Consider the following 23,200-nt stretch of genomic DNA (forward strand, 5'->3'; position numbering starts at 1 on the left):
AGCCGGTCCTGGTTCTAAAAATCCGGGGGGGGGAAATGACAGGGGATCCCCCGTATTTTTAAAACCAGCACCGGGCTCTGGTGCTGGTGCAAAAAATACGGGGGACAAAAAGCGTAGGGGTCCCCCGTATTTTTTACACCAGCATCGGGCTCCACTAGCTGGACAGATAATGCCACAGCCGGGGGTCACTTTTATACAGCGCCCTGCGGCCGTGGCATTAAATACCCAACTAGTCACCCCTGGCCGGGGTACCCTGGGGGAGTGGTGACCCCTTCAATCAAGGGGTCCCCCCCCCCAGCCACCCAAGGGCCAGGGGTGAAGCCCGAGGCTGTCCCTCCCACCCAAGGGCTGCGGATGGGGGGCTGATAGCCTTGAGAAATTTGAAAGAATATTGTTTTTTCCAGTAGTACTACAAGTCTCAGCAAGCCTCCCCCGCAAGCTGGTACTTGGAGAACCACAAGCACCAGCATGCGGGAGAAAAACGGGCCCGCTGGTACCTGTAGTTCTACTGGAAAAAAAATACCCAAATAAAAACAGGACACGCACACCGTGATAGTAAAACTTTATTACACACATGTCGACACACACACACACACACATACTTACCTATGTTCACACGCCGACCTCTGTCCACTTGTCCAAGTAGAATCCACGTGTACCTGTGAATAAAATTATACTCACCTCAATCCAGTGTCCAGATTATAATCCTCGTACTTGGCAAAACAACAAAACGAACACCCGGACCAAACGGACTGAAAGGGGTCCCATGTTTACACATGGGACCCCTTTCCCCGAATGCCGGGACCCCACGTGACTGCTGTCACAGAAGGTCCCTTCAGCCAATCAGGAAGCGCTACTTCGTGGCACTCACCTGATTGGCTGTATGCGCGTCTGCTGTCAGATAGCGCATCGCACAGCTCCCTCCATTAGTTTCAATGGTGGGAACTTTGCGGGTAGCGGTGGGGTTACCCGCGGTCAGCCGCTGACCGCGGGTAACCTCACCGCTGACGCAAAGTTCCCACCATTAAATATAATGGAGAGGCTTTGCGATGCGCTGTCTGACAGCTCAGACGCGCATACAGCCAATCAGCAGAGTGCCAGGACGTTGCGCTCGCTGATTGGCTGAAGAGACCTTTCTGTGACAGCAGTCACGGGGGGGGTCTCTGCATTCGGGGAAAGGGGTCCCATGTGTAAACATGGGACCCCTTTCAGTCCGTTTGGTTCGGGTATTCGTTTTTTTTTTTTTGCCAAGTACGAGGATTATTTTAAAAGATCCGGACACTGGATTGAGGTGAGTATAATTTTTTTCACAGGTACCCCGGATTCTTCAGTGACGAGGGGGGCGTGGCAGTCGGCGGGTCAACATAGGTAAGTATGTATGTGTCGGCATGTATGAAATAAAGTTTTACTTTCACGGTGTGTGTCTCCTGTTTTTATTTGTTTTTTTTTCCAGTAGAACTACAGGTACCAGCGGGCCTGTTTTTCTCCCGCATGCTGGTACTTGTGGTTCTCCAAGTACCAGCTTGCGGGGGAGGCTTGCTGGGACTTGTAGTACTACTGGAAAAAACAATATTCTTTCAAATTTCTCAGGGCTATCAGCCCCCCATCCGCAGCCCTTGGATGGGGGGGACAGCCTCGGGCTTTACCCCTGGCCCTTGGGTGGCTGGGGGGGGGACCCCTTGATTCAAGGGGTCCCCACTCCCCCAGGGTATCCCGGCCAGGGGTGATTAGTTGGATATTTAATGCCACGGCCGCAGGGCGCTGTATAAAAGTGACCCCCGGCTGTGGCATTATCTGTCCAGCTAGTGGAGCCCGATGCTGGTGTAAAAAATATGGGGGACCCCTACTCTTTTTGTCCCCCGTATTTTTTGCACCAGCACCAGGCGCAGAGCCCGGTGCTGGTTTTAAAAATACGGGGGATCCCCTGTCATTTCCCCCCCCGGATTTTTAGAACCAGGACCGGCTCGAAGAGCCTGAGGCTGGTTATGCTTTGGAGGGGGGACCCCACGCAATTTTTTTTCGGGTTTTTTACCGTTTTTTCCCGATTTTTAAAAATCGGATCAAAATCCGTCAAATCGGCCGTTTTTCGACAGCGGCACTGTCGAATCCGTTTTTTATTGAATATGGTAAATTTCGGCACCCACTTGCCGGAATTCGACGGTCGAATTGTGTCGAATTAAAAAACGGGCGAAAAATTGCCGCGATTCGCCGCTAATTGCATATACCCCTAAGTGTTCATGTGGGGATTATACACAGGTGTAGCAGCATATACTCCTAGAAATTTGGTGAGTTGTGATCAGAGATGTACGGAGAAGGTAGGCAGGGGGGGCACTGCCTCACCTACCATAGACTTTTTGCTCCAGAGTTTGGCTATAAAAATGATTAGAATAATACAAAGAAGATATTTCTAACATATTATTAATTCTTTTTATTTGTCATATACTTTATGCAGTCAAAACTCTGGTGCAAATGTTAGTATGACAGGAAAGGCTCTGCCTCCCCCCTCCGCACGTCACTGATATATACATAGAGGGACTGACAGAGACAGTGTATCACATACATACAGGGTCTGACACACACACACACACACACACACACAAACACACACACACACACGTGTCTCACATACACACACAGGGTCTGACTGACAGACACACGCACAGCCTGAACTACCCAAGAGTCTCCCCACCTCCCTCATACCTCATACACAGACCAGTAGTTCTCACTGTTGGGCCATTGGCTGTGCTCTGGATTCTGAAAGCCAAGAGGTTGCACTGAAGTAGCTCCTCCACTTCCTCTCTCTATTGGTGGGTACACATGAAGTCGATATCAGCACGATTTGCCACATCGGAAAGACAAATTGTGCACATCGCTTAATGTGTATGCACTATTGCGCACTCCCGCGGGTCGCATGCAACATCTTCCAGTCGGTCCTGATGCACAGTCAACCAGAAGATATCGAATCCGACCTGGTGCAGTGTAACGAAGAACAGAACGAGGTATTGTTACTTGTTCATTATATTGGGGCTGGTATGTGTGGGCAATCAGGGATGGTCCAGGGAGAAGGTCAATCGCCCAGACCCTATTGCCAGTCTGCATGCTGTTTACCCTTACTGTGGTGATGTGACTGCACACTGCAGGAGGACTGAGCCATGTAGCCCCGCCCCCTGCCGGATCTGATTCTGCCCTTCTCCTCTTCAGCTCTGCGGCAGACTTGTAGAGTCAGATGCACAAAAGCTGCATTGCAGCCTGGTCCCGGATCCCTGCACACATAATTAAGGGGGTGGAGCCTACAGGCATCAGGACCCACCGTGGAATACCCCGACTCCCCAACTAGCCAGTCCGAGCCTGAGTACCGATCAGGAAAATGTACAAGAATATTTTCAAGGCATTAAATATAATTAAAGAACAGTTTAGTCCATCATGAAAAAATTTAGTAAATATGTAACAACAGTAAATCTGCCTAGAACATAATGTCCTTCAAAACATAGTGTCTGGGTGGAAAGATCTTTACTAAGGAAGGTCAACTTGAGTTAAATTAATATTGACACATTTTTGTAATGTTTTTAGTTTTTTTTGGCACATTATCATTATCAAGTACTTTCTGTTGATTAGAGGCAATACATTTCAGTGAAATCCAATATGGTTTTATTTTGTAACCCAGCAAAATGTGAATAGGCCCAATTAGCCACCACATATCCACCTCCATGAATAATATCTATTTCTATAAGAATTCAGGGAGGGGGTGTGGCCATGTGATGACGGGGCGTGGCCAGCAGCAGGTGACCCAGCTCATGGTAGCTACTCGGCTATCCAGTGATGAATGACCGCCGTGTCCCAGCTTCCCATCTCAACAGACATGTGCAGGTGACACAGATTGGGGATATCCCACCTGAACTGGGTTCTGCTTATATTTTATCTTCATTTTTCGTCATCCCGCCAAAAAACAAAACATAAAAAATCCGCACACACGCATTAAGAATGGTTAAGTTTATTTTACAGAAATTGCATAGAATTGTAATTTTTCATCAAAAATATCCCTAAGGTTCTTTCATACACAGCTTTTTATGGACTCCTGGAAAAGATAGATTTTTTTTACAGTAAGGGCCACAGTTACTAAAGTTTGATTTAAGAAATTCTAACAGTTTCCTTTGATGACACCAGAAAGATTTCGGTACACTTCTCCTGCAGTACGTTCCCAAACTGCTGTTTTTGTTATGATACTGGCACATGTGAATGGTATGGAAGGTCGACAGTAACTAGGTCGACAGTGTATAGGTCAACTACTATTGGTCGACAGGAACTTGGTCGATAGGGTTTCTAGGTCAACAGGGTCTCTAGGTCGACAGGGTCTACAACGACAGGTCTACATGACTTTTTTTATTTTTTTTGGTGTCGTTTTCTCTGTACGGTGACCGGGAAACCCAATTAGTGCACCGTGTCCCCTTGCATGGCGAGCGAACTTCGGGTAAGGTGCCTTGTTCCGCTGACGCGGTGCTCGGTACGGGTTACTATTCCCAACCATAGTCCGCGTGGATCATTAAGTATGAAAAAGTTCAAAAAGAGAAAAAAATTGTGAAAAACTCATGTCGACCTTTTGACCTGTCAACCTAGAACATGTTGACCTAGAAACCCTGTCGACCTAGTTACTGTCGACCAATAGTGGCCGACCTAGACACTGTCGACCTAGAGACCGGATACCCATGTGAATGTTATGGGCCCTACACACTGATAGATCCACCGCCGATCTTCCCGATGGCAGATACGGCCGACGGGCGACCCGGCGGCGGGAGGGGGGGGGGGGGGGGGGGGCGGTGACGGGCGGAGTGAAGTTTCTTCACTCCCCCCGTCACCCGGCTCCACAGCAGTGCAGGCAAATATGGACAATCTCGTCCATATTGGCCTGCATGTACAAGCGACGGGGCACCAGCGATAAACGAGCGTGAGGCCGAGCATCCTTCATCGTTGCTGCCTCCACACTGAAAGATATGAACGGTATCTCGTTCATTAATGAACGAGATCGTTCATATCTTTCAGTATTATCTGCCAGTGTGTAGGGCCCATTAATTTACAGCAAATTGGAAATAATTGAGTATTTTTCACAAACCATTATTTAGTAAATGTGACCCTCTATCTCATTACATTACGACAAAGCTCTATATTTACATGACTGAATGAGTATTTATATCCCGTGACAACAACTTTTTTCCTTTTCTTGTGTGGCCAGGAGGTGTGGGGCTTGACTTTCTCTACAAAAGATGAATACTGGCATAGCACTACCTTCAAAGACACACAAAAAGCCATGGTCAAAGATTCCCAATTGATTAACACATCAAAACTGTTTCCTGTGCATAAACAGAGGACACCCTATCCTCACCGGTACTGAATTATCATTTCAGACGAAATGTTCTCTTTATCGCTACAGGAATGGTGGGTATTGAAATAAGAGAAGCCTGTAAGCGTGTGGGACTTCTATAAAGGAAGACAATGAACCTTCAGAATCCAAGAAAACGGTACATTAAACAGAGTCCTATACTAGTTTTGATAAAAACCAGTAGTTTTATGGTATCAGGATTTTTTTTCTCTTTTTAATTCCAGCTCAAAACGCACAAATCCATTGTGGGAGATTTTCTTGTTATACCATGGATATTCCACGGATAGGATTTTATTCTAGCTGTAAAAAGTTTAATTTTACAATTGTATGATCTCTAAAAAATAAAATAAAAAATAAAATAGGTTTAGCTTCGTCCACGATTCCCGTGGCCGCCTTACTCCGGCTCACTGCTGTTTGTGGTCTTCTCCCATAAACTCTCCTCACTTTGTGCTGGAGACCCCACAGGCGGGCGTCCTCTGAGTCCCTGGAAGCGGCGGCATTCTGGACACACTCGGATGTGTGTGCATTCTCTTGCTACCAGAGCTGCTTCTTGTGCCAGTCTCTGTGCCAATGGGTCAGGGGCGTTACCCCCACACAGTTTACCATTGCTAAGAATGCTGGTATGGCGTCCTCTCTTATCATCCTGAATGATAGATCTTGCACGTATGATGCCGCCACGCTTCCGACGTGGCAGTAAACTGTCCTTGCAGAGAATAATGTTGCTTAGCTCTGTCACCATTTCTTTGCACACAGAAACCTAGAGAATAATCACAGAGAATGAATGAATATTGAATAGGTAAACCTGGAGTAAGAATAAATTGTTTCTTGAACTGAGGTATATTAATCACATCTTTTGCAGGCCTCGTTAACACTTTCCACTTCAGCAGTTGGTGATCTTTAATAAATACATGGCTTGTACAATAAAGTATGGGGAGAAAAAAACAGTTAAATAAACTGTATTTTACTACATATACAACAAAGTGATGCTTGCCTAACAATATAAAATAATGAAGTGCACTTAGATATGACAAAGGTGGTCAGAAGTACGAAACTCAAAGTGAAGTAAAGTCTGAGTTGTGAAATGCGTTGGTATGGAGTTGGTGGAATGCGTGACAACATCCAGTTTCCACTTTCACACATTCAGTCTTGGGATTTGGCACTGACAATCTCAGTTATTATCTACGTAGACTGAACTGTATTATATTGTAAGACCGTTATTATAGTTTGTATATGTATTTACATATAGTTTATTTTATCATGTTTTCTTTCCTGTACATGTTATATACAAGTTTTCGGCAATTTGGATCCCCAATTCCTACAATAAAATGAAATACATGACTACATATTCTCCGGACAGTGCTGCAAAATCCTCCTTTTTCCCCACTCTGCCAGTGGAGTTTCTGTTTAGCAATTTTCCTCATACTAACTATAGGGAGAAAGAGTGATCAAGGGCGGGATTTCATGCCGCCCAAGTACAGCGGCCATGCGGGACGCCGGACGAACTAGGATGTTTTTTTTAAAGGGGCAATCACTACAAGCAATGGTTTTGCCTTGTAAGTGATTGCCCCTTTAAAAAATGTCTGAGTTCAGCCGTCGGACGGCGTTACATTCAGCCCCATATCTGTGTATATATGAGAAAATCACCAAAATCTAGCAATAGTTTACTTTATATTAATTCCATTACTTTGTAGTTTTAGTGGTAATGGGTTTCGGAGCCTCATATATTTCTTGCTTATTTACCACACACAGACCTTTCATGTTTTACATGTAGAGCTGTATAGTACCCCAAAAATCAGACATAAAATCTATAATCTCTACATATATTTCATGCATTGCATTTGTATACGGTTCCCCACACAGAAACTGCATATGGCCATAAGGTGTTACCTCAGATTCCTCAGAATTCCGTAACGTCCAGAGGAACTCCAGCATGGCCATGAAAATGGCCACTATTAAGCCACAGATGAGCACAGCAAAGATACCGCCGATGTTTTCCATTCCCAAACCTCAGAAAGTGAGAGAAAAATAGAAGCTATCAACATTGCATTTTACCTTGCGTAGCCACAGCTATACAGACATTAAATGATATACTATATACATTTCCAGTTGTTTGCATCTTAATTATTTTAACTTTAAGGTCATTATTATTTCTCAGTATCTTAAAATGACTGATAGATTTGAAGCTAGTCTATATTTTATAAAGTGGCTGTCTCCCAATAGGACGCAAAGCACTTTATATATTTGCAGGGGGCGAGGCAGCCATCTTGGGCACGCTCAATTGCTGTTCCGTGTTATCATATACATAATTTACTGCTCCATTGGAGTTTGCAGTCTAAACACACACACACACACACACACACACACTAGGGTGTCTTATTGTCAGAGGATAAATAACCCACAAGTATGTCTCTGGAGTCTGGGAGGAAACCAGAGCACCAATAAAAAACACACACTGACATACAAACTCCACACAGATAGTGCTTGGGGTCTCATCCTCACAATACCGATGCCGGGATCCCGAACACTCAATAGACCGCCGGCCAGAATGCCGAACAACAGGGACCATTCCCACTCGTGGGTGTCCGCGACCCGCAAGGGGCTTCGTTGCGCTCGCCCCCCCCCCCCCCCGCTGGCCATCTAAAAGTCGGCGTGGTGACCGGTGAAGCCAACCCCCATCACAGATGCAGAAGCCGTCCACGCACACATGCACCGTCACAGATGCAGGAAAGATCCATGAACACCTCCACTTTCACAGATACAGAAGCCATCCATGCACAGCTTCACTGTCACAGATGCAAAAAATAACCACGCACACCTGCAATATCACAGATGCAGAAAAGATTCACGCACACCTGCACTGTCACAGATGCAGAAAAGATCCACGCACACCTGCACTGTCACAGATGCAGAAAAGATCCACGCACACCCGCACTATCACAGATGCAGAAGAGATCCATGCACAGCTGCAACATCAAAGATTCAGAAGAGATCCATGCACAGCTGCACCATCACAGATGCAGAAAAGATCCACGCACACCCGCACTGTCACAGATGCAGAAAAAAATCCACGCACACCCGCACTGTCACAGATGCAGAAAAGATCCACACACACTCGCACCATCACAGATGCAGAAAAAATCCACGTACACCCGCACTATCACAGATGCAGAAGAGATCCATGCACAGCTTGCACCATCAAAGATTCAGAAGAGATCCATGCACAGCTGCACCATCAAAGATTCAGAAGAGATCCATGCACAGCTGCACCATCAAAGATTCAGAAGCGATCCATGCACAGCTGCACCATCAAAGATTCAGAAGAGATCCATGCACACCTGCACCATCAAAGATTCAGAAGAGATCCATGCACTGCTGCACCATCACAGATGCAGAAAAGATCCACGCACACTCGCACTGTCACAGATGCAGAAAAGATCCACGCACACCCGCACTGTCACAGATGCAGAAAAGATCCACGCACACCCGCACAATCACAGATGCAGAAGAGATCCATGCACAGCTGCAACATCAAAGATTCAGAAGAGATCCATGCACAGCTGCACCATCAAAGATTCAGAAGAGATCCATGCACAGCTGCACCATCAAAGATTCAGAAGAGATCCATGCACAGCTGCACCATCACAGATGCAGAAAAGATCCACGCACAACCGCACTGTCACAGATGCAGAAAAGATCCACACACACTCGCACCATCACAGATGCAGAAAAAATCCACGTACACCCGCACTATCACAGATGCAGAAGAGATCCATGCACAGCTTGCACCATCAAAGATTCAGAAGAGATCCATGCACAGCTGCACCATCAAAGATTCAGAAGAGATCCATGCACAGCTGCACCATCAAAGATTCAGAAGCGATCCATGCACACCTGCACCATCAAAGATTCAGAAGAGATCCATGCACACCTGCACCATCACAGATTCAGAAGAGATCCATGCACTGCTGCACCATCACAGATGCAGAAAAGATCCACGCACACTCGCACTGTCACAGATGCAGAAAAGATCCACGCACACCCGCACTGTCACAGATGCAGAAAAGATCCACGCACACCCGCACAATCACAGATGCAGAAGAGATCCATGCACAGCTGCAACATCAAAGATTCAGAAGAGATCCATGCACAGCTGCACCATCAAAGATTCAGAAGAGATCCATGCACAGCTGCACCATCAAAGATTCAGAAGAGATCCATGCACAGCTGCACCATCACAGATGCAGAAAAGATCCACGCACACCCGCACTGTCACAGATGCAGAAAAGATCCACGCACACCCGCACTGTCACAGATGCAGAAGAGATCCATGCACAGCTGCAACATCAAAGATTCAGAAGAGATCCATGCACAGCTGCACCATCACAGATGCAGAAAAGATCCACGCACACCCGCACTGTCACAGATGCAGAAAAGATCCACGCACACCCGCACTATCACAGATGCAGAAGAGATCCATGCACAGCTGCAACATCAAAGATTCAGAAGAGATCCATGCACAGCTGCACCATCAAAGATTCAGAAGAGATGCATGCACAGCTGCACCATCAAAGATTCAGAAGAGATCCATGCACACCTGCACCATCAAAGATTCAGAAGAGATCCATGCACAGCTGCACCATCACCGATGCAGAAAAGATCCACGCACACCTGCACCATCACCGATGCAGAAAAGATCCACGCACAGCTGTACTATCACAGATGCAGAAAAGATTCACGCACAGCTGCACCATCCAGAGCCAGATTAAGGTCGGGGCCCTGGGGGTAAGTACCCCGGCCCCCCCCCTTCCTAAAGGGGGGGCCCTGTGGGTAAGTACTCCGGGCCCCCCCTTTCTAAAAGGGCCTCTCGCCACCTGCCACAGATCGGATCTCTGTTACTGATCCAATCTGCAGCACTGTGCTCCTGAACCCTGCGTCTCCCCACAGCGCGGCCGTTGCATGAAGTACAGGATAGCTGAGCGACATGAAGTTGCATGAGTACAGGATAGCTGTGCGACAGAATTATTTATTAGTTAGCGAGGTTCATTCGTTTTAGTAATGAGAGTTCCATAAATTATATCAGCAATATGTTTACCATTTTTAGCACCAGTCCGCTGTGATCATCAGATGTTGGGAACTAATTAGTCAGGATCGGTATTATATGTATGCACGATGTCATATTTTTTATAAATAATGTTTGGTAACATAGGGGATTTTCACTATGTGTTGTTTTAATGTTCATATGCACTGGTCACTTTAATATTGATTGCTATTACTGTTTACAATATGCTGTGACTGGATTGGCTGGTCTCGGCAGTGTATAACGGTTTCCTTGGTTACCCTTGTCTTAGCCCCACTACGCTAGCCGGACGGGCCGGAGTCGCGTCATATCCTGTGGGCGGAGTGACGTCAGTACCGGGACCCGGGCAGCGCTGACGGAGGCGGCGGTGTGGACCTCTTCTTTGTAAGGTATTTAAACACTGTTTGTATCACTGTTATGCATCCTGACGAAGGGGCTGCGACCCCGAAACGTTGAGTCTTAATAAATAGCACGTTTTTTTCACCATTCTTAAAAAGTCTTCAAGTACCGTCCTCATTGCCAGCAGTTGTATGTGGGACGTAGTTCCAGGAGGAAAGGCACGGGAGCAGTTTCTAACAACGCTGGGGAGCGTGAGGAGTGCCGGGTCATTCTGGACTGTATATATATATATATATATATATTCTTAATGGTGCAGCACTCCTGGCGTCTAAGTCATACAACTGACTTAGCCCGTTTCAGTGCCCTATATCTGTGTGGCACTTTCGTAAAGACCTGATGAAAGTGCCACACTAATAAAGGGCACTGAAACGTTGCCAAACTTATGCCTAAAACAGTGGTATCACTTAGACGCCAGGAGTGCTGCACCATTGGGACTATTGTGGATTTACTTGTGCGGCCACCCAGCGGTCACCTGGCGCAGCACTGGTCATGGAGAGGGAGAGCTGGACATCATGCATTTGATATATTTATATATATATATATATGGGTTGGTATCGTGTGACTGGCGGTCAGCATACTGACGGCGGGGTTGAGCGTAACAAAGTCCCTTGCAGGCCTGGTGGAGAGCTGCGATCACCACAGGTTCTATTCCCACTCTATGGGTGCCATGCCGACTGTCAGGATTGTAAGGGGGGCCGGATGTAGCCGTCGGTATTATCCCATATATATATATATAGCACCCCGGGCCCCCCATAGCCTTAATCCCGGCTCTGGCACCATCACAGATGCATAAACAAAAGGGAGAAAGAAGAAGGCTCTTGTGTGGGCGCACTCATTAATGGTAGTTAAATAACTAGAATGAATAACACTAGGTTGATTAGTCAGCAGATAAAACAAAATTTATTTGGAAATATTAAGAATATAATTGCCCCTGGTTGAGGAGATGTGAATGATCCCAGATAAAAATGTTCTGGTCCTGCCTCAGGAAATGAGATGGAGAGGGGTAGAGACACTGCAAGTCATAAACCCTTTCTCACCCGGCCAGTACAGATGATCTGTATTAATGAGATCAATTAAGTCATACCACACATCATATGCAATGATGTGTGGTATGTGCTCCAACAGCAGCATCACCATTTGTTCCTATCCTTTTCTTTCTTTACCCTGGTATATCCTTTGATTTGTTTCTATTATTACTTATTGCCATAACAGCTGTTATTCCTTCATTAGGATTATGACAGAATCTAAAATCAATTGACTTAATTGATCTCATTAATACAGATCATCTGTACTGGCCGGGTGAGAAAGGGTTTATGACTTGCAGTGTCTCTACCCCTCTCCATCTCATTTCCTGAGGCAGGACCAGAACATTTTTATCTGGGATCATTCACATCTCCTCAACCAGGGGCAATTATATTCTTAATATTTCCAAATAAATTTTGTTTTATCTGCTGACTAATCAACCTAGTGTTATTCATTCTAGTTATTTAACTACCATTAATGAGTGCGCCCACACAAGAGCCTTCTTCTTTCTCCCTTTTGTTTATGCATATGTCACTGGCTCTGGGCGCACCCCCAAACTGGACATTATATTAAAGATTTTACTTGAAAATTGTCCAAATTTGGTTTTTCTGTAATCAAAAACTATTTTCAGACCGGTGCCGGGTCGCCCCCTTTGTGTAACCATCACAGATGCTGCAGCCTTCCGGAATGCTCTGCATGCTGCACAACCATCTGCGGCTCCATTTCACCAGAATCCGTAGGACTTATCCATCTTTTATGTATTCCAGCTTTTCATACATGGGCACTAATTACAGCTGATATTCTCCAATTTTCCCTATCCTATTTGCATTTTATGACCTGCATTGTAGGAGCTGATGCTATTCTCGTTTTTGTTTTGCATTTGAAACCCAGTCTTTTAGACAAATGTTCTTACTATCATTTATTCATGTTGTATTGTGTATTTTCATATGATTGTAATTACATTTAGAACCATTTTCAAACTATTTGTGTACCTTAAACCATCACAACCGATGTTACTACTCTGTATCTGAATAGCACCACCAGGATGTACACATTCTCTTTACCTTTGCTCTGCATAGATACCCAGGGGAAAAGGCATGAACCATGATAATCGCAGGGGGGGGGGGGGTTGGGGGGGGGGTTATAGGGTTATTTATTTTTGTAATTGGATTAAAAATCGCAGTTTTTCTAAAGGCCTTTAAAAAAAAATCAGTTCTTTAAATACTGAAAAATCAGTTCTTTAAATACTGCAGCCAAGATCACTGAAATTCAGGGTTTCTGACAAATAGTTGTACATTCCATTTTCTCCTAGGTCTCTATGAACTGTGTGGTGTCTTGGAGAGGTCGGGATCCCGACTGCTGGGATATTACTGTAACTACGTCCCCTCTGAACAGGTTATAGGGCATCAATAACGATGAGAACATAAAGAATTAGGCCAGCCAACATTGTAATAAAACAGCTCACAGGGCCTAATTCAGGTCTGTTCGCAGCAGCAAATTTGTTAGCCGTTGGGCAAAACCATGTGCACTGCAGGGAGGACAGATATAACATGTGTAGAGAGAGTTAGATTTGGGTGGGTTATATTGTTTCTGTGCAGGGTAAATACTGGCTGCTTTATTTTTACACTGCAATTTAGATTTCAGTTTGAACACACCCCACCCAAATCTAACTCTCTCTGCACATGTTATATCTGCCCTCCCTTGCAGTGCAAATGGTTTTGCCCATCTGCTAACAAATTTGCTGCTGCGATCAGGTCTGAATTAGGATCTAGGCCCATAGAGTGTATACTTTTACCAAGCCAGTACAAATCCCTTTTCTCCACTTTATATCTATATACAGTATATTTTAAAACAAGGCTGCATATTGGAAACTTGAATTTGAGAAGCACACATTTACCTTTTGCTCTGTGGTCCTCCTCTTTTGGACATTTACCTCCATCCCACCATTTTCGCTTCAGGTCCTCCAGGCAGTTGTTCTCTTGCAGCTGCAAGATTGCCAGATCAAATTCATCCCGGAACACGGAGCCTGCGGCAAAGATATTCGGTTAGATTACACCCAACCAATTACAGGTGACGTATGTTACAGAAGTCATTTATGGATGTGTAAAAGATAGCTGCACCATGTCTTTCCTATATTGTGACATCATGGTGTACCTACCAAAATGAGCTGTGACAATATCTGATGGCACATTATAGAAGGTGGTGTCACTTTAGCATGTAGATGCAGAGCCTGCACACCCCTGCTAATTGCACTTTGATGAAGCATTTTATATAAGAAAGTTAATTTATTTTTACAGATAATCTATTGTTATAAAACATTAGACTGTGCAAATGTGATACATGAAAGAAAGCTGTTATGTCCTTTATTGAGTTATTTAAGACATAAAATAGGATTTTAATTACCTACCGATAAATCCTTTTCTCGTAGTCCGTAGAGGATACTGGGAATCCATTTAGTACCATGGGGTATAGATGGGTCCACTAGGAGCCATGGGCACTATAGAAGTTTGATTGTGTGTGCTGGCTCCTCCCTCTATGCCCCTCCTACCAGACTCAGTCTAGGAAACTGTGCCCTAGGAGACGGACATACTTTGAGAGAAGAATATAGAAAAGGAAAAGTGGTGAGATTTGAACCAGCACACACAGAACAATAGGAAAGCCATGCTAACCAAACTTGCAAACAGGGGCAGCAACAGCTGAACCAAACAACAGTACTGAACCAAGTAACAGAGCAGGAAGAACGAAGCACTGGGCGGGCGCCCAGTATCTCCTATGGACTACGAGAAAAGGATTTACTGGTAGGTAATTAAAATCCTATTTTCTCTTACATCCTAGGGAATACTGGGAATCCATTTAATAGCATGGGGAAGTACCAAAGCTCCCAAACCGGGTGGGAGAGTGCTGAGGTTCCTGCAGAACTTATTGACCAAACTGAAGGTCCTTAGAGGCCAAAGTATCGAACTTGTAAAACTTAGCAAATGTGTTCAAACCCGACCAAGTAGCTGCTTGGCAGGGCTGTAAGCCGAGACACCCCGGGCAGCCACCCTAGAAGAACCTACCAACCTAGTAGAGTGGGCTTGAACAGATTTCGGAACCGGCAAACCAGCCGTGGAATAAGCATGCTGGATAGTGAGCCTGCACCAGCGTGCAATGGACTGCTTCGAAGCAGGACACCCAATTTTATTGGGATCATAAAGAACGAACAGCGAGTCCGATTTTATGTGACAAGCTATTCTCTTCACATAGACCTTCAAAGCCCTTACGACATCCAAAGACTTTGAAGTAGCAGAGGCGTACGTAACAGCTGGAACCACAATAGGTTGGTTGATGTGAAACGCGGACACCACCTTAGGAAAAAATTGCTGACGAGTCCTGAGTTCAGCTCTGTCCTCATGGAAAATTAAGTAGGGGCTCTTGTGAGACAACACCCCCAGCTCCGACACACATCTTGCTGAAGCCAAGGCCAACAGTGTGACGGTCTTCCACATAAGGTACATTACGTCTACCTCCTGCAATGGTTCAAACCAGTCAGATTGAAGGAACTGCAGTACCAAATTGAGATCCCAAGGTGCCGTAGGAGGCACAAAGGGAAGTTGTAAGTGCAGACCACCTTTCGAGAGCGTCTGGACCTCCGGGAGAGAAGCCAATTGTTTTTGAAAGAAAATAGACAAGGCCGAAATCTGAACTTTAATAGAGCCTAGGCGTAGGCCCACATCAACTCCTGACTGCAGAAAAATTTCTTCCAAATACGATGGTAATGTTTAGACGTTACCCCCTTTCTGGCTTGGATCATAGTTGGGATGACCTTGTCAGGAATCCCTCTCCTGGCTAGAATAAACCATTCAACTTAAATGCCATTAAACGTAGCCATGGTAAGTCTTGATAGACGAACGGGCCCAGCTGCAGATGATCCTCTCGAAGAGGCAGATTCCACGGATCTTCGATCAGCATCTCGAGAAGATCCGCATAACAGGCTCTTCATGGCCAGTCTGGAGCAATGAGGATTGCTTGAACCTTTTCCCTTTTTATTCTTTTTAGAATTCTTGGGATCAGAAGAATGGGAGGAAACAAGTACACCAGCTGGTAAACCCACGCAGTTGTCAGGGTGTCTACCGCTACTGGCTGTGGGTCCCTCGACCTGGAACAATACCGCCTGTGCTTCTTGTTGAGTCGAGAGGCCATCATGTCGATTCATGGATACCCCCACCCACGTGTTAACCACCGGAACACCTCCGGGTGGAGGCCCCATTCTCCCGGGTGCAGATCGTGTCTGCTGAGGAAGTCTGCTTCCCAGTTGTCTACTCCCGGAATGAAGATTGCTGACAACGCCACAGCATGTTTTTCCGCCCAGAGGAGAATCCTTGACACCTCTGACATTGCGGCTCTGCTTTTCGTTCCGCCATGTCGGTTTATGTACGTTACCGCCATCACATTGTCCGACTTCACCTGAATGACCTGATTCTGAAGAAGAGATGAGGCCTGCAGAAGGGCGTTGTAGGTAGACCTGACTTCCAGGATGTTTAATGGAAAGACGACTTCCTGACTTGACCATCTTTCCTGAAACTCCACCCCCTGGGTGACTGCTCTCCCAACCTCTGTGGCTTGCATCTGTGGTTAGCAAAACCCAAATCTGAATCCCGGACCTCCGATCCTCGACTAGGTGAGAAGTCTGTAACCACCACAGGAGGGAGATCCTGGCTTTTGGTGACAGACAAATCCTATGGTGCATATGAAGATGTGATCCGGACCATTTGTCCAACAGATCCAGCTGGAAGGGCCTCGCGTGAAACCTTCTGTGCTGAATTGCTTCGTAAGAAGCCACCATTTTCCCCAGAAGGCGTATGCAGAGATGCACTGACATTCGGGTCGCCTTTAAGACGGCCCGAACCATCGACTGGATTACCATTGCCTTTTTCAAGGGAAGGAATACTTTCTGAGACTGTGTCCAGTATCATTCCCAGGAACAGAAGCCTCTGCATTGGTTTTAGGTGAGATTTTGGCAGGTCCAGAATCCACCCATGATCCAGGAGTAGTCTGGTTGAGAAGGCAATGTTCTCCAACAGCTGTTCCCTGGATGGTGCCTTTTTCAGAAGATCATCCAAGTATGGAACTATGGGGGTGATTCAGAGTTGATTGCAGCAGCAAATTTGTTAGCAGTTGGGCAAAATCATGTGCAGTGCAGGGGGGGGGGCAGATATAATATGTGCACAGAGAGTTAGATTTGGGCGGGGTGTGTTCAAACTGAAGTCTACATTGCAGGGTAAAAATAAAGCAGCCAGTATTTACCCTGCACAGAAGCAAAATAACCCACCCAAATCTAACTCTCTCTGCAAATATTATATCTGCCACACTTGCAGTGCACATGGGTTTGCCCAACTGCTAACAAATTTGCTGCTGCAATAAGCTCTGAATTACCCCCAATGTTCACTCCCTGTCTGCGGAGCACCATCATCATCTCTGCCATCACTTTGGTGAACACCCTCTTTGCCGTGGAGAGACCAAATGGCAGGGCCTGAAACTGGTAGTAGTAGTCTTGCAGTGCAAACCGTAGATAAGCCTGATGAGGCGGCCAGATTGGAATGTGAAGGTACGCATCCTTGACATCCAGAGACTCTAGGATTTCCCCCTCCTCCAGACCTGAGATTACCGCTCTCAACAATCTTGAATTTGAATACTCATAAGTACGGGTTCAATGACTTGAAGTTCAGAATCGTTCTTACCGAACCGTCCGATTTCAGTTATACAAAGAAAACTGGAACAATGACCTGGGTCTGTAACAGTTTTTGAATGGCGTCGTATAAGTTTACTCTCGCCTCTTGTGAAACTGGTAAGCCTGATTTGAAGAATCTGTAAGGTGGGAGCTCCTGGAACTCCAGTCTGTAGCCCTGGGATATATAGGGTCTATGACCCAGGGATCCTGGCACGATCCTGTCCAGCTGTGACTGAAGAATTTTAGCCGGGCTCCCACTCTCCTGTCTTTCAGGCATCGCGGTCCACCGTCATGCTGAAGGCTTTGAGGAAGAAGAGCCTGAGGCCTGTTCCTGTGAACCAGCAGTCGCTGGTTTGCGTTGTTTATCTCTAGCACCTCTGGCGGTGGTAGAAGAACCTCTGGTCTTGCCCCTAAACTTGGCAGTCCGAAAGGACTGTAGATAAGGTCCTGAGTAGGCCTTCCTAGCTGGCAGAGCTGCAGAAGGTAGGTATGTGGACTTACCCGCAGTAGCTCGGGAGATCCATTTGTCGAGTTCATCTCCAAATAAGGCCTCTCCTTTGAAAAGTAGGCCTTCCACTCCTTTCCTGGAGACTGCGTCAGCAGTCCACTGACGTAGCCATAATCCTCTGCGTGTCGACACTGCCATAGCTGTAGAGCAAGCATTAAGCCCACCTATTTCTTTTATGGCTTCCACCATAAAGTTCACAGAGTCTTGTATATGTTGCAGGAGCAAAATAATTTCCTGTTGCGGTAAGGTGTCTAACCCCTCAATTAAATCACCTGACCATTTAGCATTGGCTCTTGTAATCCACCCACATGCTATAGTGGGTCTCTGGGCCACCCCGGCAACAGTATACAAAGTTTTGAGTGTAGTCTCAATCTTGTGATCAGCCGCATCTTTTAGGGAGGCTGCACCAGGCACATGCATCCACTATCGGTGGATTTTCCCATTTTTCCCCTATCCTCAGGAGGAAAAGGAAAAGATGATAACAACCGCCTAGGAATTTTAAATTTCTTATCTGGATTAACCCACGGTTCTTCAAACAGGGTATTTAGTTCCTTTAGGAAAAGTGGCTGAGGATTTTTTCTTAATATTAAAGTAAGATTCCTCACTCTCCTCTATCACCTTATCAGGGATATCTAGAATTTCTCTGATAGCATCTATGAGAGCCTCTATACCCTGCGACAGAGTACCCTCCCCTACCTCTATGTCCACCTCACCTTCCCCCATTTCTGACCCTTCATTATCAGAGTCAGAATGCAGGATATGGGCCAGAGTACGTTTTTGCTGACAATTGGACTGAGACGCTGGTCTGGGTACTCAGTCCTTTTTCATAAACTCATCCATAGACTGCCTTAAGTATTGTGTCTCTTTCACATTACGAGATCATTTTGTAGAAATGGTGGAAATCATTCCCCTAATGGAGTCCAGCCATGCTGGTTCTGCCCCACTAGCCTGGGAAGGGATACTACACTGAGTACACACTAGTGAATCACCTGGAGAAGAGGAACACTGTGCCTTACATGAAACACACTCCTTGCATGACATACTGCAGTATTGACAGCACACACACGGGAAAAGGTTAAAAGCAAAAATTAACCCACAAAGAGCCCTTCCAGAGAGACACAGGCCAGTATTTACTAAAAATCCGAGTTTGGCCGATTTGTGTTCTTTTTTCTAAGTCCCAATCCGGGAATTCACTAAGCACCAATCTCGGCAGTGTTTGGACTATTCGTAATGGTTTGAATGACAACGTTCAGAAATACGAATGAATAGACCATCGGTTTTATAGAATACGGGCATTCACTATTCATTCGTATTTGGGTGTTAGTTTCTGAGGGGCAGATGTATTAACCTGGAGAAGGCATAAGGAAGTGATAAACCAGTGATATGTGCAAGGTGATAAACATACCAGCCAATCCGCTCCCATATGTAAATTAACAGTTAGGAGCTGATTGGTTGGTGCATTATCACCTTGCACGTAACACTGCTTTATCACTGGTTTATCACTTCCTTATGCCTTCTACAGGTTAATACATCTACCCCTGAGTGCTCAAGTGCGGGTCTGTTTTTTTTAGATTCGTTAAAAAAAGCAGTAATAAAATAGACCTGCTTTTTCCAGTCGAGTTTGGATAACCATGCACGGATCAGTGAGATCTGTGCATGGTTATCTATGGGAAAGGGTCTGTTTAGTGTAAAATCAGGAAAAAAAATTGTGTGGGGTCCCCCCTCCTAAGCATAACCAGCCTCGGGCTCTTTGAGCCGGTCCTGGTTGAAAAAATATGGGGGGGAAAATGACAGGGGTTCCCCCATATTTAATCAAGCAGCACCGGGCTCTGCGCCTGGTCCTGGTTCCAAAAATACGGGGGACAAAAAGCGTAGGGGTCCCCCGTATTTTTGAAACCAGCACCGGGCTCCACTAGCTGGGGAGATAATGCCACAGCCGGGGGACACTTTGATATCGGTCCCTGCGGCCGTGCCATTAAAACCCCAACTAGTCACCCCTGGCCGGGGTACCCTGGAGGAGAGGGGACCCCTTCAATCAAGGGGTTCCCCCCTCCAGCCACCCAAGGGCCAGGGGTGAAGCCCGAGGCTGTCTCCCCCATCCAAGGGCGGCGGATGCGGGGCTGATAGCCTTGTTTACAAAATGTGAATATTGTTTTTAGTAGCAGTACTACAAGTCCCAGCAAGCCTCCCCCGCAAGCTGGTACTTGGAGAACCACAAGTACCAGCATGCGGTGGAAAACCGGGCCCGCTGGTACCTGTAGTACTACTACTAAAAAATACCCCCAAAAAAACAGGACACACACACCGTGACAGTACAAATTTATTACATACATGCACACCAACATACACACATACTTACCTATGTTCCCAAGAGGCTCGGTCCTCTTCTCCATGTAGAATCCTAGGGGTACCTGTGAAAAAAATTATACTCACATAATCCAGTGTGCCTTCTGTTCTTTGTATAATCCACGTACTTGGCAAAATAATAAAACGGAAACCCGACCACGCACTGAAAGGGGCCCCATGTTTACACATGGGACCCCTTTCCCCGACTGCCAGGACCCCCCCTGACTCGTGTCAAAGAGGGTCCCTTCAGCCAATCAGGGTGCGCCACGTCGTGGCACTCTCCTGATTGGCTGTGTGCTCCTGTAGTGTCTGTCAGGCAGCACACGGCACAGATACAATGTAGCGCCTATGCGCTCCATTGTATCCAATGATGGGAACTTTGCGGTCAGCGGTTGACCGAAAGTAACCTCACCGCTGACCGCAAAGTTCCCACCATTGGCTACAATGGAGCGCATAGGCGCTACATTGTATCTGTGCCGTGTGCTGCCTGACAGACACTACAGGAGCACACAGCCAATCAGGAGAGTGCCACGACGTGGCGCACCCTGATTGGCTGAAGGGACCCTCTTTGACACGAGTCAGGGGGGGTCCTGGCAGTCGGGGAAAGGGGTCCCATGTGTAAACATGGGGCCCCTTTCAGTGCGTGGTCGGGTTTCCGTTTTATTATTTTGCCAAGTACGTGGATTATACAAAGAACAGAAGGTACACTGGATTATGTGAGTATAATTTTTTTCACAGGTACCCCTAGGATTCTACATGGAGAAGAGGACCGAGCCTCTTGGGAACATAGGTAAGTATGTGTGTATGTTGGTGTGCATGTATGTAATAAAGTTGTACTGTCACAGTGTGTGTGTCCTGTTTTTTTTTTTGTATTTTTTTAGGAGTAGTACTACAGGTACCAGCGGGCCCGGTTTTCCACCTCATGCTGGTACTTGTGGTTCTCCAAGTACCAGCTTGTGGGGGAGGCTTGCTGGGACTTGTAGTACTGCTACTAAAAACAATATTCACATTTTGTAAACAAGGCTATCAGCCCCCCATCCGCCGCCCTTGGATGGGGGGGACAGCCTCGGGCTTCACCCCTGGCCCTTGGGTGGCTGGAGGGGGGGGGACCCCTTGATTGAAGGGGTCACCACTCCTCCAGGGTACCCCGGCCAGGGGTGACTAGTTGGGGTTTTAATGGCACGGCCGCAGGGACCGATATCAAAGTGTCCCCCGGCTGTGGCATTATCTCCCCAGCTAGTGGAGCCCGGTGCTGGTTTCAAAAATACGGGGGACCCCTACGCTTTTTGTCCCCCGTATTTTTGGAACCAGGACCAGGCGCAGAGCCCGGTGCTGGTTGATTAAATATGGGGGAACCCCTGTCATTTTTCTCCTCATATTTTTTCAACCAGGACCGGCTCAAAGAGCCCGAGGCTGGTTGTGCTTAGGAGGGGGGACCCCACGCAATTTTTTTCAGATTTTTTAAGACTTTAATCAACTTTTTAAGGTACACAATGAAGCCCTGCACGGATCTCACAGATCCGGATGGGATTCCTTGTGTTTTGTCAGGCAGTGTTTTACTCATCACTCCCGTAAAACACTGCCTGATATTACGAATCATATCGACATCGGAAAAAACGAATGTGCAAAACTCGGCAGCTTAGTGAATGACCGTATCAGGATTCAAAAAGTTGCAGTAAAATGCACCCGATACCATTCGAGATCAAACATCCTTCAAAACGGCAAAAACACGAATATTAGTAAATAAACCCCACAGAGTGAGTATGGAACCAGCACACAGTGCCCTTATCGCTAATGTCAAGCTTAGCCGGGTCGCAGACTAAGTAACTAGGTTAGGTACTTGGGTGGTTATTCCGAGTTGATCGCTCGCTAGCAGTGTTTATCAGCCGTGCAAACGCTATGCCGCCTCCCACTGGGAGTTTATTTCAGCTTAGCAGAAGTGCGAACGAAAGGAGCGCAGAGCGGCAACAAAATAATTTTGTGCAGTTTCAGAGTAGCTTCAGACCTACTCAGCGCTTGCAAGCACTTCAGACTGTTCAGGTCCTGTTTTGACGTCACGAACACGCCCTGCGTTCGCCCAGCCACGCCTGTGTTTTTCCTGGCATGCCTGCGCTTTTTCGAACACTCCCTGAAAACTGTCAATTGACACCCAGAAACGCCCACTTCATGTCAGTCACTCTGCGGCCAGCAGTGCGACTGAAAAGCTTCGCTAGACCTTGTGTGAAACTACATTGTTCGTTGTAATAGTACGACGCGCGTGCGCATTGCACCGCATACACATGCGCAGAAGTGCCATTTTTTTGCCTGATCGCTGCGCAGCGAACGAAAGCAACTAGCGATCAACTCGGAATGACCCCCTTAGTACACTAGTAAACCGCTCCCCCATGCTATAACCCCCTGGTACCGCTGATGTAAACTGGAGGCTTTCCGGAGAAGCTGAACGTCCCTGTCAGTCAGCGTCTGTGTCAGCTGCAGTAGGGAAAATGGCGCTTGTGAGCTGCTGGATCCGCTCATAGTGAAGCCCCGCCCCTTCAATGGCGTGGTCTTCCCGCTCTTTTTTATACTGGCTTATGTGTCTGTGTGCATAAATGGAGACATTCCCCATTTATGGCTGTCGTGCCAGTTTGGATACTGTGTACACTACAGTGTACTTAGTCAAGAGACTCAGTCCGCCCCCGCGTAGAAGCCGTGCGTCTCTGTACCCTCATGCCGCCATAATGGCCGTCGACCCGCTAAATGGGACGCCGGCTCAGTACTCACCAC

General features: G+C 46.6%; 1 protein-coding gene across 2 annotated transcripts in view; it reads right to left on the reverse strand.

Annotated features, from left to right (window-relative positions):
• Positions 1-3,975: 3,975 nt before the first annotated feature.
• GRIK4 (glutamate ionotropic receptor kainate type subunit 4) overlaps positions 3,976-23,200 on the reverse strand; it is a 356,362-nt gene continuing 337,137 nt past the window's right edge. For both annotated transcript variants that reach the window (XM_063943500.1, XM_063943501.1), the window contains 3 exons: positions 13,771-13,899; positions 7,262-7,380; positions 3,976-6,131 (listed from right to left, as the gene is read on the reverse strand). In XM_063943500.1, coding sequence (XP_063799570.1) covers positions 5,769-6,131; positions 7,262-7,380; positions 13,771-13,899 — 611 coding nt within the window. In that variant the 3' untranslated portion in view covers positions 3,976-5,768. The remainder of the gene's footprint in view (positions 6,132-7,261; positions 7,381-13,770; positions 13,900-23,200) is intronic.

The sequence above is a fragment of the Pseudophryne corroboree genome, chromosome 10, assembly GCF_028390025.1.
Source record: "Pseudophryne corroboree isolate aPseCor3 chromosome 10, aPseCor3.hap2, whole genome shotgun sequence".
In the NCBI taxonomy this organism is placed as follows: domain Eukaryota; kingdom Metazoa; phylum Chordata; class Amphibia; order Anura; family Myobatrachidae; genus Pseudophryne; species Pseudophryne corroboree.